The 27467-nt window shown below is 60.0% G+C and overlaps 1 protein-coding gene across 1 annotated transcript in view; it reads left to right on the top strand.

The window, feature by feature from the left end:
• TAF4 (TATA-box binding protein associated factor 4) overlaps positions 1–21451 on the top strand; it is a 62723-nt gene extending 41272 nt beyond the window's left edge. The window contains exons 6-16 of the mRNA XM_066384308.1: positions 220–342; positions 843–932; positions 2797–3042; positions 5077–5224; positions 5821–5935; positions 7962–8131; positions 8378–8508; positions 9438–9563; positions 9907–9963; positions 10510–10629; positions 20031–21451. Coding sequence (XP_066240405.1) covers positions 220–342; positions 843–932; positions 2797–3042; positions 5077–5224; positions 5821–5935; positions 7962–8131; positions 8378–8508; positions 9438–9563; positions 9907–9963; positions 10510–10629; positions 20031–20198 — 1494 coding nt within the window. The 3' untranslated portion in view covers positions 20199–21451. The remainder of the gene's footprint in view (positions 1–219; positions 343–842; positions 933–2796; positions 3043–5076; positions 5225–5820; positions 5936–7961; positions 8132–8377; positions 8509–9437; positions 9564–9906; positions 9964–10509; positions 10630–20030) is intronic.
• Positions 21452–27467: the final 6016 nt, after the last annotated feature.

Here is a 27467-nt window from a genome sequence, read left to right as displayed (position 1 = left end):
TCACGGTTCTGACTTGGTGACTTTCCTGGAACGGACTTGCCAGTGTCCTTGGGCGCACGTCCGGTGGATGCCCCTGTCAGCAGGCCAGGGAATAACTGCATGTTCTCCAGAGACGTTGAGAGAAGAAATACACGTCTCATAAATGTGTCGCTAAACCGGGACGCTGATGAAAACCTGTTTTTAACACTTCTCACTGGTGTCTTTTCAACTCGCATGCAGGAAACCATGGAGAACGTAAAGAAGTGTAAGAACTTTCTGTCTACGTTAATCAAGCTGGCCTCATCCGGTAAACAGTCCACAGAGACCGCGGCGAATGTGAAGGAGCTGGTGCAGCACCTGCTGGTGAGTGCGTCACCGCCAGCCTGTCCTGCGTGTGACAGCCAGGACACCTGGGCGGGGACAGCCCGCCAGCCTCCAGTGCAGAGCTTCCTCCCCGGGGCTCAGGGCCTCGTGGAGGCGGCATCTCTGAAGAAGGGGGTCCGTGAGCCCTGCACCCGTGCTGGCAGCTGTGACTGAGGCTCCTTCTGGCTGGTCCGCCTCCTGGCGGGGTGCTGGCACGTGGTGGGTGTGGGCAGTGCTGAGGGACAGCTGCTGAGGGAGACCAGCAGCGGGCTAGTCGGCCTCCAGCCGGCTCCACAGGAAGGGCCCGGTGAGCGCCCAGTGCACACCCGGAACATCCAGGTCAGCTGGGGCACACAGTGGCCGACTCTCCTGTTGCCTCTGTCCAGCCCAGACCTGGCAGAGGACAGGACCGGAGACCAGGAGGCCACAGCAACGCTGCACGAGCAGATGTGTGTGAGCTGCTCCTCTTGCAGGAATTTCACATGAATTTTATTTTTAAGGATGGAAAAATCGAAGCAGAAGATTTCACCAGTCGGCTCTACCGAGAACTTAATTCTTCACCTCAACCTTACCTTGTGCCTTTCCTGAAGGTAACAGCGAAGCCCCCATCCATCACCGTCCTGTCCCCAGGGGAGGAGCGGGCTGCGCGGTGTCCAGGGGAGGAGAGGGCCGCGCGGTGTCCAGGGGAGGAGTGGGCCGTGTGGTGTCCCTGTCCCGGGGAGGAGCGGGCCGCACGGTGTCCAGGGGAGGAGCGGGCCGCGCGGTGTCCAGGGGAGGAGAGGGCCGCGCGGTGTCCAGGGGAGGAGAGGGCCGCGCGGTGTCCAGGGGAGGAGAGGGCCGCGCGGTGTCCAGGGGAGGAGTGGGCCGTGTGGTGTCCCTGTCCCGGGGAGGAGCGGGCCGCGCGGTGTCCAGGGGAGGAGCGGGCCGCGCGGTGTCCAGGGGAGGAGAGGGCCGCGCGGTGTCCAGGGGAGGAGAGGGCCGCGCGGTGTCCAGGGGAGGAGCGGGCCGCGCGGTGTCCAGGGGAGGAGCGGGCCGCGCGGTGTCCAGGGGAGGAGAGGGCCGCGCGGTGTCCAGGGGAGGAGCGGGCCGCGCGGTGTCCAGGGGAGGAGAGGGCCGCGCGGTGTCCAGGGGAGGAGAGGGCCGCGCGGTGTCCAGGGGAGGAGCGGGCCGCGCGGTGTCCAGGGGAGGAGAGGGCCGCGCGGTGTCCAGGGGAGGAGCGGGCCGCGCGGTGTCCAGGGGAGGAGAGGGCCGCGCGGTGTCCAGGGGAGGAGAGGGCCGCGCGGTGTCCAGGGGAGGAGCGGGCCGCGCGGTGTCCAGGGGAGGAGAGGGCCGCGCGGTGTCCAGGGGAGGAGCGGGCTGCGCGGTGTCCAGGGGAGGAGAGGGCCGCGCGGTGTCCCTGTCCCGGGGAGGAGCGGGCCGCGCGGTGTCCCCGGGGAGGAGAGGGCCGCGCGGTGTCCCCAGGGAGGGGCGGGCCGCGCGGTGTCCAGGGGAGGAGAGGGCCGCGTGGTGTCCCTGTCCCGGGGAGGAGCGGGCCGCGCGGTGTCCAGGGGAGGAGAGGGCCGCGTGGTGTCCCTGTCCCGGGGAGGGGCGGGCCGCGCGGTGTCCAGGGGAGGAGAGGGCCGCGTGGTGTCCCTGTCCCGGGGAGGGGCGGGCCGCGCGGTGTCCCCGGGGAGGAGCGGGCCGCGCGGTGTCCCCGGGGAGGAGCGGGCCGTGCGGTGTCCAGGGGAGGAGAGGGCCGCGCGGTGTCCAGGGGAGGAGAGGGCCGCGTGGTGTCCCTGTCCCGGGGAGGAGCGGGCCGCGCGGTGTCCAGGGGAGGAGAGGGCCGCGTGGTGTCCCTGTCCCGGGGAGGGGCGGGCCGCGCGGTGTCCAGGGGAGGAGAGGGCCGCGTGGTGTCCCTGTCCCGGGGAGGGGCGGGCCGCGCTGTGTCCCCGGGGAGGAGCGGGCCGCGCGGTGTCCCCGGGGAGGAGCGGGCCACGCGGTGTCCAGGGGAGGAGCGGGCTGCACGGTGGCGTTCACGTGCTGAAAGAGGAAAGTGCCCCAGGGCAGAGTGTCTAGTGCCCTTCCAGAAGCTTTCCCGGGAGTCTGAGACCTCAGCGCTGTGGGCATTCTGGGGTGTTGTGCTCTGAGCACGGGGCTGACCCCTCGGCGCTCCACGTGTGTGAGGGCTGTGGGGCACCCACCCCGTGGGGACCCAGGGTTCAGCAGGGTCGGTTGTCCCTTAGATAATCTGGGGCCAGGATGTCCTTCAGAGCCTCTCAGAAGTGCTGCTCTGGCTCGCTCAGGATGGTGCTGTGCTGCTCCGGGGCTCAGGGCGTCAGGCGCCGACTCCAGCAGCAGTGGCGTCTGCCTCAGGCTCCATCAGGCCCAAAACCTCTGTCTGAGTGGGGTGCTTCTGAGTCTGGGACCGGGGACCCTGCGTTGCTGCCCACTGACACCGTGTCTGCTTCCGCCCAGAGGAGTTTGCCCGCCTTGCGACAGCTGACCCCTGACTCCGCAGCCTTCATCCAGCAGAGCCAGCAGCAGCAGCCGCCCGCCCCGCAGGCCACCACCGCGCTCACGGCCGTGGTGCTGAGCAGCTCCGTCCAGCGCACGGCCGGGAAGACGGCGGCCGCCGTGACCAGCGCCCTGCAGCCCCCTGTCCTCAGCCTCACGCAGCCCACACAGGTTGGCGTTGGCAAGCAGGGGCAGCCCACGCCGCTGGTATGCAGGCGACAGCCCCTCGCCCCTGCCCGTCTGCCTGCCTCTCGCTCGGGGAGCCTGTGGGACAGCCTGGGTGTCAGTGTAGGGGCCGGACTGGTGGCCCAGGCGCGTCCTTTGTAGGTCAGCCCTCAGGAACGTGAAGTCAGCAAGGCTTTCCCCCACTGACCCAGCCGTCACCGGTGCCGCTGGGGATTCCCGTTCAAGGGCACGGTGCGTTTGTAGCGACTCTTGGCTGGGTGTCACCTTTGGTCAAGAGCAGCAGCCCAGATCACAGAACACCTGCCAGGTGCTGGGTGTGCAGGGGCCGCAGGAGTCTCTGTCACGGTGTGGGTCCCGCTCTGCGGTGAGCCTGGGCCTCGGGGGGCTGCTGCCACTCACTCAGTGATGGTTTGGACCCCGTTTTCTGTGCTCTGTGGCTGGAGAAAGGCTGCCCTGCTCCCATCGGCAGATTGGGGGCCTTTTCAAAAAGAAATTTCAAAGAGATTTTGTTCCTCTAAAACCAGTTACTGCAAAATGCAACAACACAGGCTCCCAGCACTTAATAGTAGCTGTGGAATGTATTTTATAAATGCCATTTTTTAATTTATTTTTCAACAGAGACAGTCAGAGAGAGGGACAGATAGGGACAGACAGGAAGGGAGAGAGAAGAGAAGCATCAATTCTTCGTTGCGGCACCTTAGTTGTTCATTGATTGCTTTCTCTTATGTGCCTGGAACTGGGGGGCTACAGCAGAGCGAGTGACCCCTTTCTCAAGTCAGTGACCTTGGGCTCAAGCTGGTGAGCTTTGCTCAAACCTCAGGGTACCAAACCTGGGTCCTCCGTGTCTCAGTCCAACACTCTATCCACTGTACCGTCACCTGGTCAGGCTGGAGTGTATTTTATGACGGTGCGACATTGGAACCCAGCGGGTGATGGACTCCACATGGGCGCTCTTCTCTGCGCCGGCCAGAACCTGCGTGTGTGGTGCCTGGCCCGTGGGAGGAAGCAGGCTGGCCGGGGAGGTGGTGAGGTGGTGAGCAGTGTCGGGGTTGGAGGTGCCTGTGTGAAGCCATTATATCCTGGAGGTTGACCTCTGGTGTGTGGTGTGACATCATCAGCGTTCCCTGGTTGTAGACGGAGGCTGTGTTGACCAGCAGGGTCCCTCCTGCGTGTGGCTGCCCTGGGCCTGCGGCTCTGTGTGTGTGCACGTGCACACGTGCTGAGCAGTGACAGCCAGACCCGAGTCAGACCGGTTCCCTCTTTCCCTGAGCCCGTGGAGACGTGAGAACTGGAAGCTGGTCCCTGGGTTTGTGGCCAACCCTGACCTGAAGCTCCTGACACATTGTTGTCTTTACACATCCTGCACGTGTCCTGTGACACACCCACCAGGTTCCCTTCGTAGATTCAGAAACGACTCTGAGACCCCTGGTCGAGAGGTCTGGGTCAAGCCCGTATGGGTGGCAGCTGTGTGGCTTCAGAAGGGGCCTCGGTGTCTCTGGCCCCCGTGGGGGGCGCACAGTGCTGCCAGGATTAGGAGTGCCGCTGTGTGTGGGGCGGGGACCTAGGCTGGAGCAGAGGGGCTGGGCTGGCTGGACAGGAGACGGGAGAGCAGACAGGGCCATGCGTGCCCAGTGTCTAGGCTAGGGTCAGGCCCAGCACAAGGGGGCAGTGGGCACACAGCCAGCCCAGGCTCGGGCCGTGTCTAGGGGACAGTAGGAGGGGCCTTTCTTGGAGGGTCAAGTTCAGGGCGGGACATAGGAAACCTGACCCACAGCATAAGCACCAGTTCATTCGCCTCTCAGAAGAGTGGGGAGGAGGAACAAAAACCTGCCCTGTAGCCCCAGGCGGCCATACTGCCTCCATGGACATGTAGAGAGAAGTGGCCTTTTTGGCTGGGTCCCATGCAGCGTCCAGGTGGCAAATCTTCCTTGGAGCGCTCCTGTGGTGGTGTGACACTGCCCTGGCCTGGGCCGCAGCAGCAGGACAGGGCTGGGACGGGGCTGGGATGGGGTGCTGGCTGCGGTCAGTGCTCACGGGGCTGTGGCTCTGCCTCAGGTGATCCAGCAGCCACCCAAGCCCGGAGCTCTGATCCGGCCCCCGCAGGTGACTCTGACGCAGACGCCCATGGTGGCCCTCCGGCAGCCTCACAACCGCATTGTGCTGACCACGCCCCAGCAGATCCAGCTGAACCCGCTGCAGCCAGGTGAGGCCGCAGCCGCAGGGCCACTCCCCGAGGTCCTGCCTCCCGGTTCCTCACTGTCTGGGGCACACACTGCAACGCTGACTGTCTTAGCCATTGAAGGCACAGCTGGTGGCATTCACTGCTTACAGGGAAGTAAAGGCCTGAGCTATGTCCACGTCCCTCGCCCTGTAGTTGTCACTCAGAACCAGGCACCCATTGCTTTTGGGTGGGACCAGTCCTGCCCGGTTAAAGGCCTGAGCTATGTCCACGTCCCTCGCCCTGTAGCTGTCACTCAGAACCAGGCATCCATTGCTTTTGGGTGGGGACAGCCCTGCCTGGTTAAAGGCCTGAGCTATGTCCATGTCCCTCGCCCTGTAGCTGTCACTCAGAACCAGGCATCCATTGCTTTTGGGTGGGGACAGCCCTGCCTGGTTAAAGGCCTGAGCTATGTCCATGTCCTTCGCCCTGTAGCTGTCCCTTAGAACCGGGCATCCATTGCTTTCGGGTGGGGACAGTCCTGCCTGGTGCGTCAGGCAGCGGGCAGTGCTCCTTGGGTCCCGGCTGCGGACAGGCACCACACACGTGCCTGCGTCAGGGTTTTCCCGTCTTGTTTGCAGTCCCCGTGGTGAAGCCCGCTGTGCTACCTGGAACCAAAGCCCTCTCAGCTGTCTCGGCCCAAGCGGCTGCTGCCCAGAAAAACAAACTCAAGGAGCCTGGGGGAGGCTCGTTCCGGTAAGGACTGTCCGTGTGCAGCAGCGGGAAAATCTGTGTGGCCGGGGAGCTCCACAGGCCTGCTGGGGGGTGCCGCATCACCCTGCCCTCAACCTCAGAGCCCGCACGGTGTGCGGGGTCTCCCGATGAGCAGCCCTGAGCCTCGTGTGTGTGTGGGGGAGCAGCCCTGTCGGGTGTGGCGGGGGGGGGAGCAGCCCTGAGCCTCGTGTGTGTGGGGGGGAGCAGCCCTGTCGGGCGTGGCAGGGGGGGAGCAGCCCTGAGCCTCGTGGTGGGGGGCTGTGGTGACGGCTTTCTCTAGGAAGAAGCTGTAGGAAGCACCACTGTCAGGAGGCTTGTGTGGGACCTTCTCTTTGCAGATACTTCTTTCCCATGGCCGGCATGTCAGCCTGGCTTGGGGCCGCGCTGGGGTGGTGGGAGGGCAGGTGCTGGGGACAGGAGCTGGAGTCACCTGCAGATAGAGCCGTGTGTGGACAGAGGCCGTGGAAGGCTCAGCTCGTCCCTGGCAGAATGCAGTGAGCCGAGGGCACCCCATGCTGTCAGACTGGAGTGGGACATGGTGATGTCAGCCCGTGGCTCTGTGTAGACAGGTCTGCAGGAACGGCAGGTGGGGAACTCCTTGCTCTGCCCACCGAGGGCGTGGGAGCAGCGGTACCCCGGCACTCAGATCTCATCTCTGACGACTGTTTTCCTGGAGGGACGAGGGCACCTGGGAAAGGTGACCCCTGAGGCTGGGGTCAGAGGCTGGGCTGCCCTGGCGTGGCGCCTGAGGTCAGAGAGCAGGGTCAGGGTGGATGGGCGTGGGTCAGAGCTCATGGCGGTCATGGAGTGGCCTTCCTCTGCTGTAGGAATAGACCATACCCGTGGCTAAGCCAGGAAGCCGCGAGCCCATGAAATGAATAAACTGGTAGTTTCTGAGGAAGAGGACGCACGCAGTGTCAGAGCGTACACGCGTGCACATGTCAGAGCGTACACATGTGCACATGCCAGAGCATACACACGTGCACATGTCAGAGCATACACGCGTGCACACGCGCAGCTCACCCAGGGCCTCAAGATCGACCCCGAGGCGGCCGAGCACCGGGACTGCGGGGAGCCGGGCAGGGCCCACGGGGCTGGCCCTCGAGGACACGTCTGTCAGGGATCAGCGACACCCAGTCGCAGAGGCGGTGCACAGGGACGCGCGGCTTGTGCGAAATTCCTGCCAAATGTGCGTCCCCGCATCTTGTCACGAGGGGATGTCAGACAGAAGACGAGGACGTAACTGCAAGACAAGTGGCCTGTGACCTTCTGGGTGTGGAGGCACGAGAGGCCAGGAAGGGCTGTGGAACACGCTAGCCGGGGAAGGCTCGAGAGACACCGAGCAAAATGCAGGACGTGGCTGAGCAGGACCCTCTGCTGTGGACGACGCTCTGGGACAGTCAGCCCAGCGAGGGCAGGTCTGAGCGTGGCCGTGGTCCGGGAGCGCGACGGGGCCCGCTTTCGAGAGCACCTGGTTCTGTCGGGGATGCCCCGTCCGCGGGGGACTGCAGGGTGAGGGGTCGGGTCCGCAGCGCACCATCAGTGGTCCAGGAAGATGTTCCTCATCCTGTGCTCTAACTCCTGAGAGTCTGTGACTGTGTTACAGTCATGAATCCTCTGTGATTCTATAAAAGCACCTTTATAGAATCTTTGAGCCATGAGTCGTGTGTCGTTAGGTGTTTCTGTCTGAACATGGCACTGGCTGCGGGGGAGCCCTGTTCACAGCTCTGTCCGTCTGTCCGTCCATATGCAGAGACTCACGTCGCCTTGACCCCTAGTGGATGTTTCTGTAAAAGACCAGACTCGCCGTCGAAGGCCCCTGGCTTCCTGTTCAGGGGACACGGCACAGTGCAAGGTGGCGGGCGGACGCACGCCTGGGAGGTGTCACTGTACTTTCTGCAGGGGACCTCTCGACCCCTCCGCCCTCGCTCACGGCCCGAGTCAGGACCCCGGGCGTGCCTGGCCGCAGCCCTTGCTCGCTACAGTCCTCGTGTCTTCTTGTCTGAAGGGATGACGATGACATCAATGATGTGGCTTCCATGGCCGGAGTGAACCTGTCGGAAGAGAGCGCGAGGATCTTGGCCACGAACTCCGAGCTGGTGGGCACGCTGACGCGCTCCTGCAAAGACGAGACCTTCCTCCTCCCGGCACCTCTGCAGAGAAGGATACTGGAGATAGGTACGTGCTTGCTTCACCAGGGGGCGCGCGCCCACGTGCTGGCTGTGTGGGCGCCCGGACTTGAATGCCCAGGGTCAAGCTGCCCCTGCCAGGAGCTCCCACCTCCCGTTTCGCCTGTGTTGTACCTTTTCCACATTGGTGGTGACGGCGCTCTGCCGCGGGCCACCTGGGCTGCCCCAAGGCCGTGGGGGGCCGCAGAGTGTGAGGAAGAAGTCCTCAAGTGCTTGAACTGTCGCCGATCCCCAGGTAAGAAACACGGCATAACGGAACTGCACCCTGACGTGGTGAGCTACGTGTCACACGCCACACAGCAGAGGCTGCAGGACCTCGTGGAGAAGATATCAGAGACGGCTCAGCAGAAGAACTTCTCTTACAAGGTAACGTGCTGTGTTCCGGACCTGTTTGTCCTGTTTCCCGCAGAGCTAGGTTTGGGGAAGATCCTACGTCTGCGGCCGCACAGTACTCTCAGGTGGTCTGCTCCCGGGCTGGGAGGGCAGAGGGGGCAGAGGTGGAGGTGACCCTCAGCTTGGATGTGATGGGATCTTGTGCCTGAGTTCCCCTTGGGGCTCCCAGCTAAAGCTGCAGACTGAGGGTTCCGGCCCACTCTGGTGACTTGGAACATCCCCGCAGTGTTTTGTGGAGGGGTCACCAGCACCAGAGGCCTGGCCTCCACCCCGGGGTCAGAGCACATCTCTGTTGCTCTCTAGCCATGCGTGCTGTCCCCAGGTGCTGCGGAGCAGGGTGGGCCCAGGCCCCAGTGCCTGCAGGGGAGCAGTGAGAAGAAACGGAGCTGTTTTATTTTAAAAATGTTACTATGAAAATATTTAAACGGTACTTAAAAAGAGCAAATACCAGCCTGGCCTGTGGTCGCCCAGGGGATGGAGTGTTGGCCTGGAATGCTGAGGTTGCCATTTCAAAACCCTGGACTCACCTGGTCAGGGCACATATGACAATCAGTGGACAACTAAAGTGAAACAACTCTGAGTGGATACTTCTCATTCCGCTCCCCTTCTCCTCTCTGTAAAGTTAATAAGTAAAATCTTAAAAAAAACCCAGACCAAACACCGAAGTGCATGAGGTGGAACCTCTGCCCGAGCCTCTTCTCCTGTGTGCGTGTGCAGGGACGCGGGGGCGCAGGGACGCGGCGGGCGCAGGGTTACGTGGCTGTGAGGACGCGGGGACGCGGCGGGTGCAGGGTTACGCGGCTGTGAGGGCGCCGTGGGAACTGGCCCCACGCAGGATGGCCGCAGACTGTCCAGCTGGGTTTACAGTTTATGACAAATGCTATTTTCTCCCTTCCTGGTAGGATGATGACAGATACGAGCAGGCGAGCGATGTCCGGGCTCAGCTCAAGTTTTTTGAACAGCTCGATCAAATTGAGAAGCAGAGGAAAGACGAGCAGGAGAGAGAGATCTTAATGCGAGCAGCCAAGGCAAGTGCTGTCCGGGCACCACGGGTGCTCCCGGGGGCCCTGGGGGGCTGGAGGGGGGCCGATGTGCGAGGCCGCGGGAGCCACACTCGTGGAGCGCCCGCCCTCCTGGCCCGTACAGTCGGGTCCCTGTAGCTCTGTGCCCAAATGGTATTGCTTTCTGATGAATTCTGTTTGCTTTTATTCCCCAAACACAAGTTATCTTTCGGCTTTAGCATTTAAACAATTTAATATGCCTTCTGTCACGATCTAGGTGCTACTGTGTCATGAATAAGATAACATGCTTGTCAGATGATGGACATTTAAGCCATAACTTTTGTTTCTTCTTTACCTCTGTGAAAAACAGTCTCGGTCCAGACAAGAGGATCCGGAACAATTAAGGCTGAAACAGAAGGCGAAAGAGGTGAGGGGCTCCTGTGGTTGGAGAGCCTTCTCTGCCGGGGGGTCAGGTGTGCGCGCGCATGCGGGAGGTGTGCGCGCATGCGGGAGGTGTGCGCGCATGCGGGAGGTGTGCGCGCATGCGGGAGGTGTGCGCGCATGCGGGAGGTGTGCGCGCATGCGGGAGGTGTGCGCGCATGCGGGAGGTGTGTGCGCATGCGTGATCCCCCAGACCATCCAGCAGGAGAGGGAGGGGCTGCAGTGTGGCGCCTGGCATTTCTGTAACTACGTCACGTGTTGGCACAGGTGTCTTCCAGGGCTGTTTGTGTCCTAAATTTCGTGGCAATTTTTTAGTTTCCACACTTATTAAATTTGTTCAGCTCCTGAGCTTTTTACGATGAGCATCTCGCTGCCTTATTTTTGTCGAGTGTGCTTCCTATTTTAACAACCCAAGCATGAAAGAGATTTTAACTCAGAATACTCTTGCCAACCTCTTGGTGTGTGTGCGTGCCACTTTGTAGACAGTGAGCGGGACAGGCCTGAGATGATCGTCCTTGCTCCCTTTTCACAGATGCAGCAGCAAGAGCTGGCGCAAATGAGGCAGCGAGACGCCAACCTCACCGCGCTGGCTGCCATCGGGCCCCGCAAGAAGCGGAAAGTGGACTCCCCGGGCCCGGGCTCGGGGACAGAGGTACTGCAGCCTGCGGGGCTGGGGGGCTGGAGGGGTCCGCGGGGCCCCTGGCAGCTCATTTCCTCGTGGCGTCGGACGCATGTAGGAGAACAGGCGTTCTCACACGTGTGGCTGACACTTCACACTCAAATCAACTGACTGGTGGACACCACACGGGCTGAGTTCTTTCCCTAAGAGGTTTAATTGCCGTGGTTTACTACAGAGAGAGTCAGACTGACTGTGAAAAGAACGTGGGTGATAAAGCTGTCAGGAGAGTGGGCTTCACGGGGAAGCTCTTCCTACTGAACGGGACAGGGGTCAGCGAGGGGAACGGTCAGCCCCAGCGCCCCGTACCTGTCCCAGCTTGTCAGTTTCCCGCTCTGTGGGCATGTCTTTATATATAGTGAGAAACCCAATCTTAAATGACGTTATCTTTGCTTCAAACTGGCCTTTTTTTTTTTTTTTTTTTTTAACCAGACGGCAGGAAGGGAAAACACCATCTGACAGGTTCCTCCTTCTGCACCATGTCCATGTCCTGTTCCCTCCTCGAGACCGTTTCCACCGGCTGCACACAGTCGGGGCTGCTGTGCTGTCGGCAGGGCGGTCCTCGCTTTTGGTTGCTGAAAAGTGTTGTATTTCTCCCTCAGTTTTGTTTTTTTTTTACACAGAGTCAGAGAGAGGGATAGACAGATAGGAACGGAGAGATGAGAAGCATTAATCATCAGTTTTTTGTTGCGACACCTTAGTTGTTCATTGATTGCTTTCTCATATGTGCCTTGACCGCGGGCCTTCAGCAGACGGAGTAACTCCTTGCTCAAGCCAGCGACCTTGGGTCCAAGCTGCTGAGCTTTGCTCAAACCAGATGAGCCCGCGCTCAAGCTGGCGACCTCGCGGTCTTGAACCTGGGTCCTCGGCATCCCAGTCTGACGCTCTATCCACTGTGCCACCGCCTGGTCAGGCTCCCTCAGTTTTTTTTTTTTTTAAGATTTTATTTATTCATTTGAGATGAGAGAGAGAAGGAGAGAGAGAGAGAAAAGACACAAGAAGGGAGGAACAGGAAGCATCAAATCCCATATGTGGGCCCTGGCTGGTTGGCTCAGTGGTAGAGCGTCGGCCTGGCGTGCAGGAGTTCCGGGTTCGATTCCCGGCCAGGGCACATAGGAGAAGTGCCCATCTGCTTCTCCACCCCTTCCCCCTCTCCTTCTTCTCTGTCTCTCTCTTCCCCTCCCGCAGCCAAGGCTCCACTGGAGCAAAGTTGGCCTGGGTGCTGAGGATGGCTCCATGGCCTCTGCCTCAGGCGCTAGAATGGCCCTGGTTGCAATAGAGCAACGCCCCAGATGGGCAGAGCATCACCCCCTGGTGGGCATGCCAGGTGGATCCCGGTCGGGCGCATGCGGGAGTCTGACTGCCTCCCCGTTTCCAGCTTTGGAAAAATACCCCCCCCCCCAAAAAAAAAAATCCCACATGTGCCTTGACAGGGCAAGCCCAGGGTTTTGAATCAGCGACCTCATCATTTCCAGATCCACTCTTTATCCACTGCGCCACCACAGGTCAGGCTCCTTCACTTTTGAGTGTTTTCCCTGAGTACAGGATCCTGGGTCGACAGCATTTTTTTTTTTTTTTACTCTTTTTTTAAGATTTAATTTCTCCTACATTCTTGAAGAAGCGAAGCAAATCCAGACATACGTCGTTTAATTTCATAGAACAGCAGACTAAAAGGGGTAGTGAGTCCAGGAACCAGCCGCTATTCCTTGAACTCCCCTATTTTACCACCGGGCTCCTTCCATTTCTGAGGAAGTCCCCGTCCTAAGGCTGTGTTTTCTGTTCCAGATCACAGAAAAGGCAGGTCACATAGGGTGCTTTGCAGATTTGCAAACTCTGCTTCCTCCACCTGATAAACGTATAATCATCTTTCTACTTCTTAAAATTGTTGCTCCATCGTCTTTCGGGTCCTAGCCGAAGAGATGACAGATATTTTGATCGCTGTTCCCTGTATGTCTCACTCTTCCGCCTGTTTTGTTTTTGAGATTATCATTTTAGGTTTTTTTGTTTGTATGTTTTCTAAGTGAGAGGAAGAGAGAGAGAGACCCCTGCATGTGCCCCGCCCCTGGCTGCGGGAAGGGTGGAGAAGCAGACGGTCGCTTCTCCTGTGTGCCCTGGCTGGGACTCGAACCCGGACGTCTGCAGGCTGGGCGTACCTCTATCCACTGAGCAAACCGGCCCGTCGCCACACCCTTTTGAAACGTAGCTTAAGGACTGTCCGTTTTTGCCGCGGATGTGAGGCATCCGGACGCCCGTGCTCCTGCCCCTCTTCCGCATCCCCACGGCAGCCGCGCCCGCACAGGGACCTCAGTGTAGGATCGTGTCCCCATTGCTGCGGCAGCCCCTCTGTAGCCCGAGCCAGGAGGACATGTGCGTTCCTGCGTAGGTGTCTGCGTGCATACGTACGTGCCTGCCGTGTGTGGCGCGGCCTGTGCGTGCCTTCGTGCGTACGTACGTGCCTGCCGTGTGTGGCGCGGCCTGTGCGTGCCTTCGTGCGTACGTAAGTGCCTTCGTGTGTGGCGCAGCCTGTGCGTGCCTTCGTGTGTACGTGCGTGCCTTCGTGCGTACGTACGTGCCTGCCCTGTGTGGCATGGCATGTGCGTGCTTGCGTACGTACGTACGTGCTTGCCGTGTGAACGTGCCATGTGATGACGCGGCCTGTGTGCGTGCCTGCCGTGGGTGCGTGGGCTTGCGTGCTGCATGCCCCTTCCGTTCTCTGTGGTTGGCCCCAGGTCCCGGCTCTCTGCCCGCCCGGTGTCCCCGCTGAGTCCCTGTCACCTGGTAGCATTCTTGGTGAGGAAGCTGCTTTCTGTTGTTGGTCGTGCTCGTGGTCCGCGCAGTGGGCTGGCTCCGCCCCGCGGGCGCGGGGTTCCTGTGTGGGGCGGGTGGGCTGTCCCCGGACCCGCGGGGTCGTGTGCGGCCGGGCGCATGCTCTATGGTGTCCCTGGTCCACTTTCTTTGTCGGAGACCGCGCTCGGCGTCCTCCTGTGTTCTCCGGGTGCGGGAGGATTCTCGGGGCGTGTTTGTACGGGGACTTCGTTCTCGGGCGTGGGCAGCTGTGTGTCCGTCCCCGGCGCGTGTCCTCGCTGGGATGCCGCTCCCGAGGACCCCGTGTGTGTCGTGGAACTTCATTCCCTGAGCTGACACGCTTGTTAAGAGCAGCTCCAGGCGCAGCACGGCGGAGAGGGGCAAGGAGACCCCGGCCCCGCGCACCGCTCCTTGCGAACCCCTCGCCGGGCCCCCGGGGTCACTCGGGCTGTGGCTCTGGGTCTGCACAGACGGATGGTGCACGTGTCCACCGTCGCGGCTGCACACGGAGCGGTCTCACGGCCTCAGCAGTCCTCTGCGTGCCGCCCGCTCGTCCCTCCTCTCCAGCCCCGAGCATGCGGCTCTGGTCGCTGTCTCTGCAGCACTGCCTTGTCCTGGACATCAGAGTGGGAATCACAGCGTGTAGCCTTTTCAGACTGGCATCTGTCCTTATCGCATGCGTTGCAGGTCCCTCCACGTGTTTTCGTTCGTGACTTGCTCACTTCATTGAATAACATTCCCCAGTGTGCTTGCACCACAGCTGACCCGTCCACCTGCGATGGCCGCTCGGTGGCTCCCAGGTGTTGTCAGTTGTGAATAAAGCTGCTGTTAACATCCGTACGCAGGTGTCTCTCCGCACCTGTCCTGCGCACAGTGGGTTTGCGCTTGGACCTCAGGTTTCCGTCTGGGACCACCGGCTCCTCCCCGCTGCCCCTTCTCCTTCTCTGTGGGAACGAGGTTCTTGGCATGCAAAGGGGTGACTGGTTTGTTCAGACCCAGTGGCAGATAGAGGGGTTCAGAACCCCTCAGCCCTGTGAGAAGGAGACGTGTGATCTACAGGGGAAGGCTCTCTTCATTTTATACTTAGGCAGCCAGCGTCAGGCACGGTCCTCGTTCTGATTAGTAGGTGTGCTCGCCCCCTCCACGGTGGCTCTCGCTCGGTGAGTTCAGTGACGTTTCCTGGTTGCTGTCTGTATCCCGCTGGCACTCCCCACATCTAGGATGATTTTCATGGCTTGTTTTGGGGAGTAAAGCGCTATTCTGATCTGACAGGTGTACGCACGCAGGTGCTGGCTCCCTGTTCTGTCTCCTTGTTCCTCGTTTCTGGTCCGCGCTCTGTGTTTTCTGGGATCCATGAAAGACTGGGCTCACGTGATAGCGCCTCAGAGAGGTTCTTCTCTTGTGTCCCACAGATTGTGGAGCGTCACTGGCCTCAGCTGACCTCCCTCGTGTACCCAGCAGGCTCGTGCATAGGCATCTTCGTGGTGTTGGGGTGCAGTCAGTGCACAGGTGGCTTTGCTAGGCATTGCCAAGGTCCCCCTAAGCCAGTGGTAGTCAACCTGGTCCCTACCGCCCACTAATGGGCATTCCAGCTTTCATGGTGGGCAGTAGAGGAGCAACCAAAGTATAAATAAAAAGATAGATTTAAGTATAGTAAGTTGTTTCATAAAGATTTATTCTGCCAAACTTAGCAAAAATCCAACATAAAGTACTTGGTAAGTAATTATTATTATATGCTTTAACTTGATGTAATTCTGCTTTATGAACTTTATAAAGTAAAGTTACTTCCCTACTTTATAAATCACCATTACTGGGAATCCAGTGGGTGGTTAGAAAACATTACTACTAACAGAGATACAGAAGTGGGTGGTAGGTATAGAAAGGTTGACTACCCCTGTCCTAAGAGACGGTCGGTTGGCATGTCCAGTGGTGGAGGAGAGGGCTTGTGTCCCCACAGCCTTGCCCACGATGTGTTGCCACAGTTCCTTATTTCCTGATATGACAGTGATCTGTATGGAAAGTCAGTTCTGATGACTGTACTCTGGGTGCTTGAAAACAAGGCCTAGTCTCAGGATGGGGTGGAGAGCACGACAGAGCTCCGTCCGAGAAGCCTGTCTCCTGGCTGGCCTTTGGGCATTGCCGTGTGTGGTGCCAGCTGTGGGGTTCTGAGGTCCTGTCACTGGAGTGTGTGTCTGTCGTCCCCTCGCTCCTCCTGCAGTGTTTGCCTTGTGGCGGGGTCGCCCTGTTGTTTGGTGCATCTGTTCATAGCTGCTTATACCTCATTGTGAAGTATCTGTCTGTGTCCAGTGGGCTGGAGGTTCCGTCCTCATTTGGGACCATCAGCCCAGGCATCTGTCCTCACTGTCCCAGCTTCTCTGGTGCCCAAGGTGTCTGATGTGCAGCCAGGGTCTCGTGTAGTGAGCTGAGTTGAGAAGCCTTTTCTTCTCATAGGTAAGTCTACTCATACTCTGTTGATGCCTGACGCCCTGGTCTTGACTTGGTCATGTTTTATAACTTCGGGTCCTTTTATGTTTTCTGTGAGATGTGAATTATCTTTTCTGGAATAAACAGTTCTGTTTGCAATCACAAAGGTCTGTAATTGCATTCCAGTACTGTAGTTCGTTTTCATTTAAGCCTTTTCTAGGTGTTTATTCCCCTGGTTCCCACTTAACCGCTTACCAATCAGCTCACTCGTTTCCCTTGGCCTGCAGCCTCACCTGTTGGCTGTGGGTCGGTCAGTGGGCTTGGCCTCTGTCCCTTTCCCTTTCCCTTTCCCTTCTCTTCTTTCACGGTCCACTTTGTCACAGTCCTCCAGCCCCCCCCCCCCCCGTGTCCTGCACACTCACATAGGGCAGGTGCCCGTTTCCACCCGTCTGTGCCGTGGGCTGTCCTCCCGTCTGGGGGTGCCTGTCCTGTGGCAGAGCCTTCATGCAGCGTCGGGGCACGGTCCCCACGCGTGTGTGGCCTGAGGTGGAGGCCGGGAAGGCCGTGGGAGGTGCTGGCTCATGCTTCACTCGGGGGCTCAGTGCTGGTCTGGGGCCGTCTGGCTTTGTGTGTTGGTTTTAAGGAGCCCGATGCCAGGTTAACGCTCTTGTCTCTGGTGTGTTTTCACCCGAGGACTGAGCTTTGTGTCGGAAGCAGTAGTTTTGTGAGGATGGGTTAATTTTCCCAGGGCCCTTTCTTTGCAGATTTTGTGTTGTGTCTGTTCCTGAGACGTTTCTTGGATTGCAGTCGAGTGTGAGGTCTGGTCTGTGCTCTTCCTCAGGGACTGACGAGTCTTGTTCCTCCTGGGCCCTCTGGTGTTTCCTCCCCTGCTCCCCGGCCGCCTCGCTCCTGCCACGCCTGTCCTCCGAGTCTCCCGGCACCCTGCCTGCAGTGAGGGGCTCACTTCTGAGATGCTGTCTGCTCTTTGCACTTCTTCCTTGTGTTCCGTCAGCTCTCGGTTCCTTCTGTTTTTAAGTTTACTTCTTCCCTAATATTTGAGGTTTTTAATTCAAGGTGGTTTTCTGTTCTCACATTTTTTTCTTTTTTTTTTAACATTGAAAGTGCAACCTTACAGTTTTCCTGTCTGTCCAGACTGAGTCTGTCTCCAACACGTAGGATTCTGCTGTCTGATTCTTCCCGGCCTTGCTGAGCTCTGGTTAGTGGTCAGATGGCGCCCTCTTCTGACAGCATTGTGAAGTCAGGGCGGCCTGGCAGGATTTTGGTTCAGTTAGGATGTAGAGAGGGTTACGCATGATGACAGTGACACTGTTGTCTTGGACCTTAACCTGTCCCCATATCTCCAGCTTCTGAGCACCCCTTCCTTCTCACACAGCCCCCCCACGTTTGCACTGTGGGTACCAGGCTGGTTTAGGGTGTGGAGACCGGTGGCCAGACTTTCTGGTGGTGCTTTCTGACTGTGGTACCCGCCCCTGCTGTCTCTCCTCTGTCTTTGCTGCGTAGCATGGGTTAGCAGGACCCCTGCTGGGGATGTGGCTTCTGTCACTTGTCCTGTGAAGTGTGGGCACCACCCGTCCTCACGTGACACTGATGGAGCTGCGTCTGTGTGGGTTTGTGTTTCTCTTGTTCTGCGTTGGTTTTGGGGACACAGTGGGGGCCCTGAGGCCAGCTTGGCAGCCACAGTACCTGTACCTGCTGCAGCAGTGGTCATTTTCTCGAGCCGAGTCCTGAGTGTCCGTCTCCGTCATAGCTGCTGTTCTCAGTGCTTGTCCTGGCGTGAGAGCCATCTTGCAGCGTAACGACATGGAGACGGGGCACATGCTGTGGTGGAAGGGGGGCAGGTGAGCCGGTGGAGGCCGTGCAGTGGAACGCGGTCAGGCCAGACTGCTGGTGCTGGTCCTGGTCCAGGTCCAGGTCCCGGTCAGCCTGGGCGCTGGCACCGGTTATAAGTGCCCGTCATGCAGGCCCCTTGGCAGCAGCCTGGGCCACAGGCAGGTGTGGCCTTTGCTCTCAGCATGGTGGGCGGGCGTGTGGGGGCTGACAGGAGGCCCTGGGCCCCCGGGAAAGGGTCCGATGTTCTTGGCCAGGTGGGCAAGGGAGGGGTTTCCCCTGCAGGTGCGCCGCCTCCGGCATTGCGTGGCCTCCCCACTGCCAGGTGGGTGTAGACACAAGGTGGCTTCTGACATGTAGTTTCACGTTGAATGTTGCCCGGCAGGGTGACTGACGGCTGCAACACTGGAGAGCCTGCCCTCGACAGGAACCGTTTCCTTCCCCGGTTTTCTTCCTGAGGGGCAGGAGAGCGCTCAGGGCCCTTTCAGTTCTGGTGTGGGCACAGTGGTTTGCTGTCTCTGCGTCACGAGGGCCCCACGGTAGGACTGTCTGGTTGTCTGTCACCGTGCAGACTCTGTGACACTGTGGACAGTATCCTCCGGCTGTTCATCATGTCCTGTGACTCACGTGTGACAGGCACCTTCACGGTGTCACCTGCTCCCCGTCCCTTGGCCACCACGGTTTTTCTCTGTGTCTGTGACTGTTGTTTTCTTTCTTTTGGCTTAAGAGAATGTTGTTCATCTTTACTTCTGAGTTTTACTACCTTTAAATCCTATGCCTGCTCCCGGCTGGATAGCTCAGTGGGTTGGAGCATCATCCTGAAGCACAGAAGTTGGAGTTTGATCCCTGGTCAGGGCACATGCAAGAGCAGATTGAAGTTTCTCTCTCTCTCTTTCTCTTCCTCTTACTAAAATAAAAATAAAAAAAATCCTATGCCCGCAGTGAGGACCCCCCTCCAGTAGAAACATCACACAGGGTCCAGATTGCTTGTGAGTGTCAGTGTCAGAGACACATGGTCCCTGAGTGAGGTATGACATCCTCCTGCCTCTGTGAGCTCAGGCCAGGGTGGCCATATCTGTACTGGACGTGGGGGAGAGGCCACCGGCTGGGGTCTCCTCAGCTGCCCCACTGGCCAGCGTCCGTGGGCTGACCTGTCCCCTCACAGCTGCTTGTTGGGGCACCGCTTGGCTCCTACACGAACTGCTCCTTTGGGCCGCGGTGGGGACTCGGGGAAACACCCAGCAGTCACCGGAGGGCTGCCAGGCCGGGGGTGGTGGGGGTCCCCAGGGCGGCACAGAGAACGCAGTGAATGTGGGAGACGCACCGGAGCTGCTGGGGCTGGTAGGGGACCTGGCGCAGACTCGCCTGCCACCTGCTGGCCGCTCGCAGTGCTGCGGCCATGTCTTGTTCCCCTTAAACTTGAGAAAATGCCAGGAGAACACACCACTGTGGGTTTGCGCTGGAAGTATACAGAAGCTTTGCGCAGTGGCAGTAGCGTAGCCAATGACGTTTGTCCGAGGCACAGTTATTGTTAATTGGGGGAAAAAGGAAACATAAACGAGCAACATGAACCATCAGACAAGTTTCCACGCCAGTCGGAACAGTGAGAGCCATCAGCTGGGAGTGTGGTTTGTGCCAGAGCGTCCGAGGAGATGGCGCTGTGCCAGCCGAGACCACAGGCCGCCGCCGCTGAGTGACACGGATGCTTCCGGGAGGAGCCTCCCTAGACCCCGTCTCGACGAGCCTCAGACCCAGCTCTGGTGTGGAGGTGCAGGTCACGTTCCGCTCAGACCAGGAGGGGCGTGCCCCTTTGTCCATGGAAAACCGAGGTGACCACGGAGTGCTACAGCCCACCCAGCTGACCACCATCCTGTCCAGTTCTGGAATGGAGACCTCGTAGTGTTGGAAATGTGCCTTTGTGCAGTGGGGATGGCATGGCTGGCCCCTGGATGCGTGGAGGTTGGGGACTCTGACTACAAGGGCAGGAGCTGCTCTGTGTCCCCTCTCTCTGCCACGGGTGCAGGGTCAGTTCTGGAGTGTGTGCCCGGGAGAGCAGGCCCGCAGCTCTGGGGGGTTTGTGCCCCTGCCTCGCCCTCCTCTGGGCACTCATAAAACGCTTCAGCCAAGGAATGGGCCTGCAGGACAGAGCCTGTCCCCGCCTGGTGTCCTCCACAGCCAGGGTCCCTGGGACATCAGGGAAGCCCTCTGGGGCTCTCACCGGGCCTGCCCTTTCTTGTGCCCCGGGTCCTGCCCGCCTCTGTGCTCCACTAACCGGCTGTCTTCTCCTTTCTCGTCACCAGGGGTCGGGCCCCGGCTCGGCGGTCCCGGGCAGTTCCGGCGTGGGGACCCCCAGACAGTTCACGCGGCAAAGGATCACACGGGTCAACCTCAGGGACCTCATATTTTGTTTAGAAAACGAACGCGAGACAAGCCATTCACTGTTGCTCTACAAAGCGTTCCTCAAGTAGCACAGGACGCCTGGGGACGTTTTTATATATTTGCAGATGACGCCTTTTTGTAACAAGCAAATGGGATATTGTTTAAAAAACAACCACCTCTTTGCAATGGAACCGTTTTATATTCCTGTTTCTAAGTCAGCTCTTCAGTCTGGAAGAAACATGTTTGTGTAACAGAGAAAACAGAGGCCCGTGGGCGCTCTTAAAGGACAATTAAATCTTAACTCATCTTTGATTGAGTGGCCTTCTTGCCAAACAAGCCATATATTAAAACCGGTGGAATCGTTCAGCAAATAATTAGCTGCCCTCTGTCACCTCCTGGTGGTTTTACACGATTGTGCATTCGGTTCCGTTCAGCCCCGTCCCCTGCGCAGGTAGGTGTGTCTGCAGGCAACGACCTCATTTCATGTTTTATTTTTGTATCAGTCAGTTGGCAAAGCAAACTGATTTTTTAGACTATTTATCTCCCCTGCCCCTTGTTCAGCGTTCTCGAGGAACACACCATCCACCCAGCTCCTCGGGCCCGGTCACTTTCCTGCTTTGCGGCTGGCCTGGCGGCTCCTCCGTGTGCGGTCGGCATCTGTACAAACGCATTTTATTTGCTATAGTTTGTAAAGCTGTAAAGTTAAGAGAAATGAAAACCTTTTCAGCATAAATATATTTTACTTGCACTGTGTTTTTTAGCTAAAAGTGAAAAACTTAGATGAAATAAAATCAAAGTTGAGAAGAATCATCAAAAGACTGTTTCTCAGTGTGAATCAAGTGTTGGAAAATGGTCGGTGTATTTTGTCAGTAATTGTACATAATTTTGGCACATAACATAAAATGGCTATGTAAACTATAATTATTTTGCTAAGAGACTGTGTGAGCTGTGGGCCCACTTTACAGATGTCCAGAGCAAAGCCCCTTCTTTGTACCTATTTTTTTATTACAAATATACTAATTGGTTCTTTATATTTTCAGAGGTTATTGTATTAAATTGTCTATTGATAGTACTTTTATGACTGTAAATACCTGGGCTTTCTCCGTGGGAACCCTCACGGCAGACTCTAATTCGCGCGCGTGTGAGCTGAACGATCAGTATTTTTTATCGATGCCCCAGAACTGTTACACCTTTTATTTTGTCTTTTAGGAGATCCCGTCTTTCCATTTTTTCTTGTAAATTTTGCACAGTTACTTGTTCATATGTAAATATTTTACTTTCGAGAAATGAAGTTTTTAATTGCTATTGTTTTATATAGGGTTGAAAGAAAATTAACTTCTTTATTAAAAACAAATTTATCTGTATTTGTTCTGCCTGTTTTTCCCAGTTTTCTGGTTTCAGGTCCTTCTGCCAGAGACTCGGCTCTGGCTCTGCCGAGGGGCTTGAGTCTGAGCCGCTTGTCAGTCAGTGTCCAGACCCACTGGCTGCGGTGGGCTGTCCCTCACCTCCAGGGGCGGGACGCCCACTCTGCTGCACCAGGCCCACTGGCTGCGGTGGGCTGTCCCTCACCTCCAGGGGCGGGACGCCCACTCTGCTGCACCAGGCCCACTGGCTGCGGTGGGCTGTCCCTCACCTCCAGGGGCGGGACGCCCACTCTGCTGCACCAGGCCCACTGGCTGCGGTGGGCTGTCCCTCACCTCCAGGGGCGGGACGCCCACTCTGCTGCACCAGGCCCGGTGTGCGGCAGGTCTGAGGGCCGGAGCTGAGCTCACAGCTCGCGTGTGCCCTCACTCCGGGCCGGCGCACCGGACACAGACGGACGTGTGCCGTGTGGGCCGGGCCTCCCGTCCATGCAGACGCCCTGGACGCAGCTGGGAGAGGCCAGGTAAGGCCCTGGGTGTGCCCTGGTGGGTCCACACCTGAGCACCCAGTGGCCCGGCACCAGGCAGCCTGGGCGGCGTAGCCCTGATGTGGACCCGGGACAGCGAAGGAAGATGGGTCTCCAGGGGCCCCGCCTGCCGCCTGTCAGCGAGGGCTCAGGTTGGCCCGACGGACCCCAGCTCCTGAGGGGCCCCCCAGGCTCCACCGCCTGCACCGTGTCTGCAGGCCGCGTCCCGAGCGCCACAGGGAGTCGGTCGTCGGTGTCACGAGTGAGGGTCTCGTTTTCAGGTTTGTTTTCACGAGTTTGGCGGATCTCCAGCACAGCGTGGGTTTATGTACAAGTTGCACTGGGAAGCGCTGTTCCATGTGGCGCCCGCTGAGTCGGCACCCCAGGCTGCGCAGCAAGACGCTGGCCGTCCGGTTCTGGGGACCACGTGTCCGAGGTCCCGCAGCGGCAGGGTCCTGAGCTGGTCTGTCCAGGCCCCTCCCCCGGTGTGCCGGTGTCCTGGACGTCCTTGGCTTGGGAAGCAGCGCTCCTGTGCCCTGTGTGTTGGTGTCTCCGTGTCTGTGTCCGAGTCTCCCCTCTTTGTAGCTCGCCCGGGCCCAGCAGTAACCTCATGTTAACCTCTGTACAGACTCTCTCCATGTAAGGTCACGGTCGGAGCTCCTAGGGGTCAGGAGTCCAACAGGTCTTTCTTGGGGTGGGGGTCGTAGGTCACCCTGCACTGTGACGAGGTTGGAGAGGACGTGGAGCCGAGCCCTTGGCAGGAGCAGCGGAGGCACGAGGTCAGGTCTCCCCTCTGCAGGGAAGCGGCCCAGCCGTCAAGCCCGTGCTGGGTCAGCGCGACGACCTCGTCCGCACTGCGTTCTCCGCCGGAGGTGAGTCAGGTCGGCCGGTGAAGGGCACTGCACCGGGGTTTCTGCAGGTTCACGGACTTGATTCCAGCCTCTCCGGGCCCAGTGACGTGAGGAGGGGGGTCTAGCTGAGACCCGTGCACGCGGGGTGCGGGCTCGTCTGCTGTTCCCACGAGAGCCTCTGTCCCACCACCACGCGCCAGGAGGGGTCCTGAGTGGACCCTGGTGGGGGCTCGGGGGCGGGGGGCAGTGACCGTGGTCCCGCTGTGGGGCCGGGAGTGCCGCACCACCTCCACTGCCCGCGTGCGGCTGGGCCAGTCGGGAGGAGCAGCTGAGTGGAGGACTCACAGGTGACGTTGTGTTCACAGTCGGAAGAACCTGCCGGCATAGGAACAGGTCCGCCTCCACCACCGAACACGGTTCTGTAGGAGCTGCGGGTGGCCGGGAAGAGAATAGGGTCGCTGACAGTGCCAGCAGACAGGGCACGCTCGGGGACAGGCCAGAGCCTGCCCAGAAACAAACGCAGGGCACCCTCATGACACCCCTGCGGAGCAGTCACTGAGGGGCTCGGTATCGGGGCCATAGCATTCACCGCAGATGACGGTGCCGTCCCCACCCGGTGACAGTGGTGTTGTCGTAGAAACCGAGTCTGGTTCCAAGAACCCAGGGGATGCAGCAGAGGACTGGAGATGGCCCGGGCACCCAGGTCCAGGGTGCAGGGTCTACGCCGATCTCTGGGGACATGCTGCGAGTCTGCTGACCGGGATGGTGTGAGGGTAGACGGCCCGGGCACCCAGGTCCAGGGTGCAGGGTCTACACTGATCTCTGGGGACATGCTGCGAGTCTGCTGACCGGGATGGTGTGAGGGTAGACGGCCCGGGCACCCAGGACCAGGGTGCAGGGTCTACACCGATCTCTGGGGACATGCGAGTCTGGTGACCGGGATGGTGTGAGGGTAGATGGCCCGGACACAGTGTGGAGTCCAGAACTGGCTCCCGTGGCCATGTCACTTGGTTTTGGACCGAGACGCTGTCACAGCGAGGGAGGGGCTGCAGGTGTCTCCGGGGGAGAACTGGACTGCGTGTTCACTACATGCGCAGGTGAACGAGGCGGCTCGCAGACCCGAGGACGGAAGGTCAGCCTACGGCTTCCACAGGAGAACTGGGGAAGGTCTTCATGACCTCGCACTGGGCAGGGCTTTCTAAGGACACTGAAGGCACAAACCACCAAGAGTGGGTGAACTGGGCTCCGTGATCACAAGGGAACCTCACGTGAGAGCGCCCTTACGGAGGTGGAAGGTGAGCCGGCGCCTGGGAGAGGACGTGTGTGCACCTGGCAGGACCCGTGTGCAGCGCAGGAGGACGCCGCCGCCCGGGGGTGCAGGGGTGGCTCGGTGAGCGTGTGCGGGATGGCGACTGTGCCTGGTCAGCGAGCCGCAGACGGGCAGCTGCTCCACCCCGAGGTCCCTGCATGGTCAGCGAGCCGCAGACGGGCAGCTGCTCCACCCCGAGGTCCCTACATGCTAGCCTAGGTCACAAGGCCACCTGCCGAGTGTGGAGGTGACGTGAGGCCGCTGGACTCGGCTGCCTCTCGGGCTGGTGTGTACCACGGCACCACCACCGTGGTAACCTGTTCTGTACTTCCCGGCACAGCCACAGTCACCTGCCCTGTGACCCTACAGTGCAACACCTGCGCTTTACTCAGGAGAACGGACGTCTGTCCTGAGATGCTCTGTCTGCACGGGCCCCGTGGGCAGTGGACGCACTCTGCCTGCTGACTCAGGGGACTGCCCTCAGGGATGGGCTGCGTGGAGACTGATGCTCAGGCAGCCGGGTCTGCGAGCGAGCATGCTCAGAACAGGACGCCCCCACACCCCCACGGCTGCTTGTCCCAACGGTGGGGCTCAAGCATAGTCAGAGCCCCAGCGGGCGGCGGTCACCGCGGGGTTACCCTGACGGGGAGGCTGGCAGGAGGGGCACCGGGGTGGTGGTCACTCGGGCGTGCACAGGTGTGAACAGGGACGATCGGTGCACCTCAGGGTGTGCGAAGTGTTTCTCAGCAAAGTGTGGGAGACAGGAGCTTCGTGTCAGGTCCCCCGTGCTGGCCGGGCAGGCGGCTGGCCCCACCTCCGTGACCTTGCGCCGAATGAGAGGAGGCGATGGATGGTCTCAAGACGCAGTTTTGATAGGTGACAACTTATCTTTCGTTGGAATGTCATTACTTCAAGTGTTGTAATTACGCCGTCACTGAGTTACCCGGTTAATGAAGTGGTTTTTCCTTCTGTCAAACCGTGGTCTCTGAATATTCTCTGAAAAAATTTATCTGAAAACATAAGGTTTCCACAGTTTTTTCCAGCCCGCCCGTGCCGAGACTGTGTGGCAGCTGTGCTGGTCTCGTGCTCTGTCCGTCTGCGCAGCTCTGGGGACCCACGTGAGGCCTCCGTCCCCGGGGCCCGCATACAGCAAGCGCTCAAGCAGCGTGTGCGCTCACAACGGAGGTTATACAGTGCGCGAGTCCTCAGCCCCCAGGGAGCCTTCCGCAGCCACAGGCTGGCTGCCCCCTCTGCCCGGACGTCGGCTGCACTGGACCTGCTCCCCGGGAAGGACAGAGACTTGCTGGACACACAGTCATGCCGCTCGTTCCAAGCAGACCTGGTTACTTGTTGAGGCTGCTTCACGAGGCTCCAAGTCCTAACTGCCCGAATTTCTCCTTTTTTGAGAAGAATGGATGTGCACGTGTCTATTTCTGAAGTGTAGATTCAGCGAGGTTCCGGGGAGGACCCAGCAGGAGGCTGCCCTCGAGAGTGCGGGGGAGTCCGTGAGGACCGCAGGAGACTCCTGGGCCGGACGGCTCCTCCCAGAGACGGCGGAGGACTCGGCCCCCGCGGGCCTTCCAGCCTGGCCAGGGGCGGCGGCCCCGGTGGAGACCTGGGAGCGGTGGAGGCCCGGGGGGGGGGCGGCTGCAGGGCCGGCCGTGGGCGTGTCCCCTCTGGGAGGAAGCCACGCCCCTGTGCCTGGAGCTCACGGGGCAGACCTCCGCGCTGGCCGCCCCACGCTCTCCTGGGAGGTAAGTGTCCACGCGGACAGTGTATTCCAGAGCAGGCGGCAGCGTTGGCGGGCAGGTTCCGAGCCGCACAGCCGCAGGGCCCAGGGCGGAGGGTCAGCACCACGGACAGCGCCCCGCATCTGCCTTGAGCCGAGTTGAGTTTGCAGGGTCCAGGCGGTGGGCTGCCAGGGGGGCACTTGGGGAGGTGTGAGGAGGCGTGTGGGCTGGGAGGGCGCATGGAGGGAGAAGCTGGCCCGAAGCCGGCCCCTGGGGGACCTGGCCCTTGCCCTTCAGTGTGGGTGGCCAGGGCCTCGTGCCCTGTCAACCTTGAGGCCCTTTTGGTGAGGCCTGATGTTGTTGTCCAGGTGACTTAATGCTTGTGAGGCCACCAGCCTCCAAAGTGCCCCTCACCCCCGTACAGTCCCCCGGGGCGAGTTGGGACTGGGCTCCCGGAGGCCACTGGCTGGGAGTGGGGTGATTCTCCGGTGCCACAGGATGGGCCGTTTCTGGGTTCCTCTGGGTTTGGGTCCTGTCCTGCTTTTGGAAGGGGCTGGCAGGGCCGCTCACCCTGCCTCCAACCACAGACCAAGGGACCAACCGAGGCCCCTTCCCTCTCCTGTGAGGCTGCTTAACCCAGCGGGGCTGAGGGAGACCACCGTCTGCCCCGAGCCACCCTGGGTGTGCGGCGACTGGGTTGTGAGCAGCGATGTCCAGCCCTGGGCACCGTGGGGCCGGGTCCAGGTCAGCCAGCCTGCTGCGGCAGGAGCCTTGGTCTGTGTGTGTCCCTCAGCTGTTGTGAGAGCCCAGGGAGCCGTGGGGTCAATGCCTGGCACACTCCTGGGGGTGACGTGGCCCACCAGTCCCAGTGGGAGTCCGTGTGTCTCACTGTGAGCGGCTGTGTCCAGGCCTGTGGTGCTGGCAGATTGGTGATAACTGTCCCCCCCTCGCCCCACCGCGTCACCTCTGCTTAGGAACGCTTTCCACACTCGGCCTGCCTGTCACCACCCCCCTGCATGGCCTTGGGTCCTTGGGCCGGGAGCTCAGCATGTTGGGAGGCCGCGTGGGGAGGGACGTGTGTGGGACGGTGGCTGTCCGCGCAGTGCTCGGTCTGGGCTGAGACGGTGAGGAGGTGGGCCCCTGCCCGGTGCCGAGAGAGGCAGGTGCCCACGCTGCGTGTGCCAGTTAGAGCTAGAGTCGCACAAAAGGTCACTTCTCTCAAGGGAAATAGCTCCCAGGTGCACTCTCCAGGACTGGGGCGATGTGTCCACTCAGCAGTAGCCACCCGCTTCTTGTGGGAAGTCGGCGGTCCCTGCGGCACCTTGAACAGGGCTGACCACACCTGAGCCCGGCCCCGCCCAGCCCTGCCCTGAGCTCCAGACCGTGCACTGCCGTCCCGTGGGTGTTTGTATGAGGGTGTCGTAGGCACGACCAGCCACACGGCTGGAGCCACGGGCGGAGGGGGCTCCGGAGCCCCGCCCTCCAGGGGCAGGTCCGTCCCGTGGGTGTTTGTATGAGGGTGTCGTAGGCACGACCAGCCACACGGCTGGAGCCACGGGCAGGCTGTCCCCGGCCTGGGC

Source organism: Saccopteryx leptura, chromosome 5, assembly GCF_036850995.1.
Source record: "Saccopteryx leptura isolate mSacLep1 chromosome 5, mSacLep1_pri_phased_curated, whole genome shotgun sequence".
NCBI lineage: Eukaryota > Metazoa > Chordata > Mammalia > Chiroptera > Emballonuridae > Saccopteryx > Saccopteryx leptura.
This window is presented reverse-complemented; position numbering and strand designations above follow the sequence as displayed.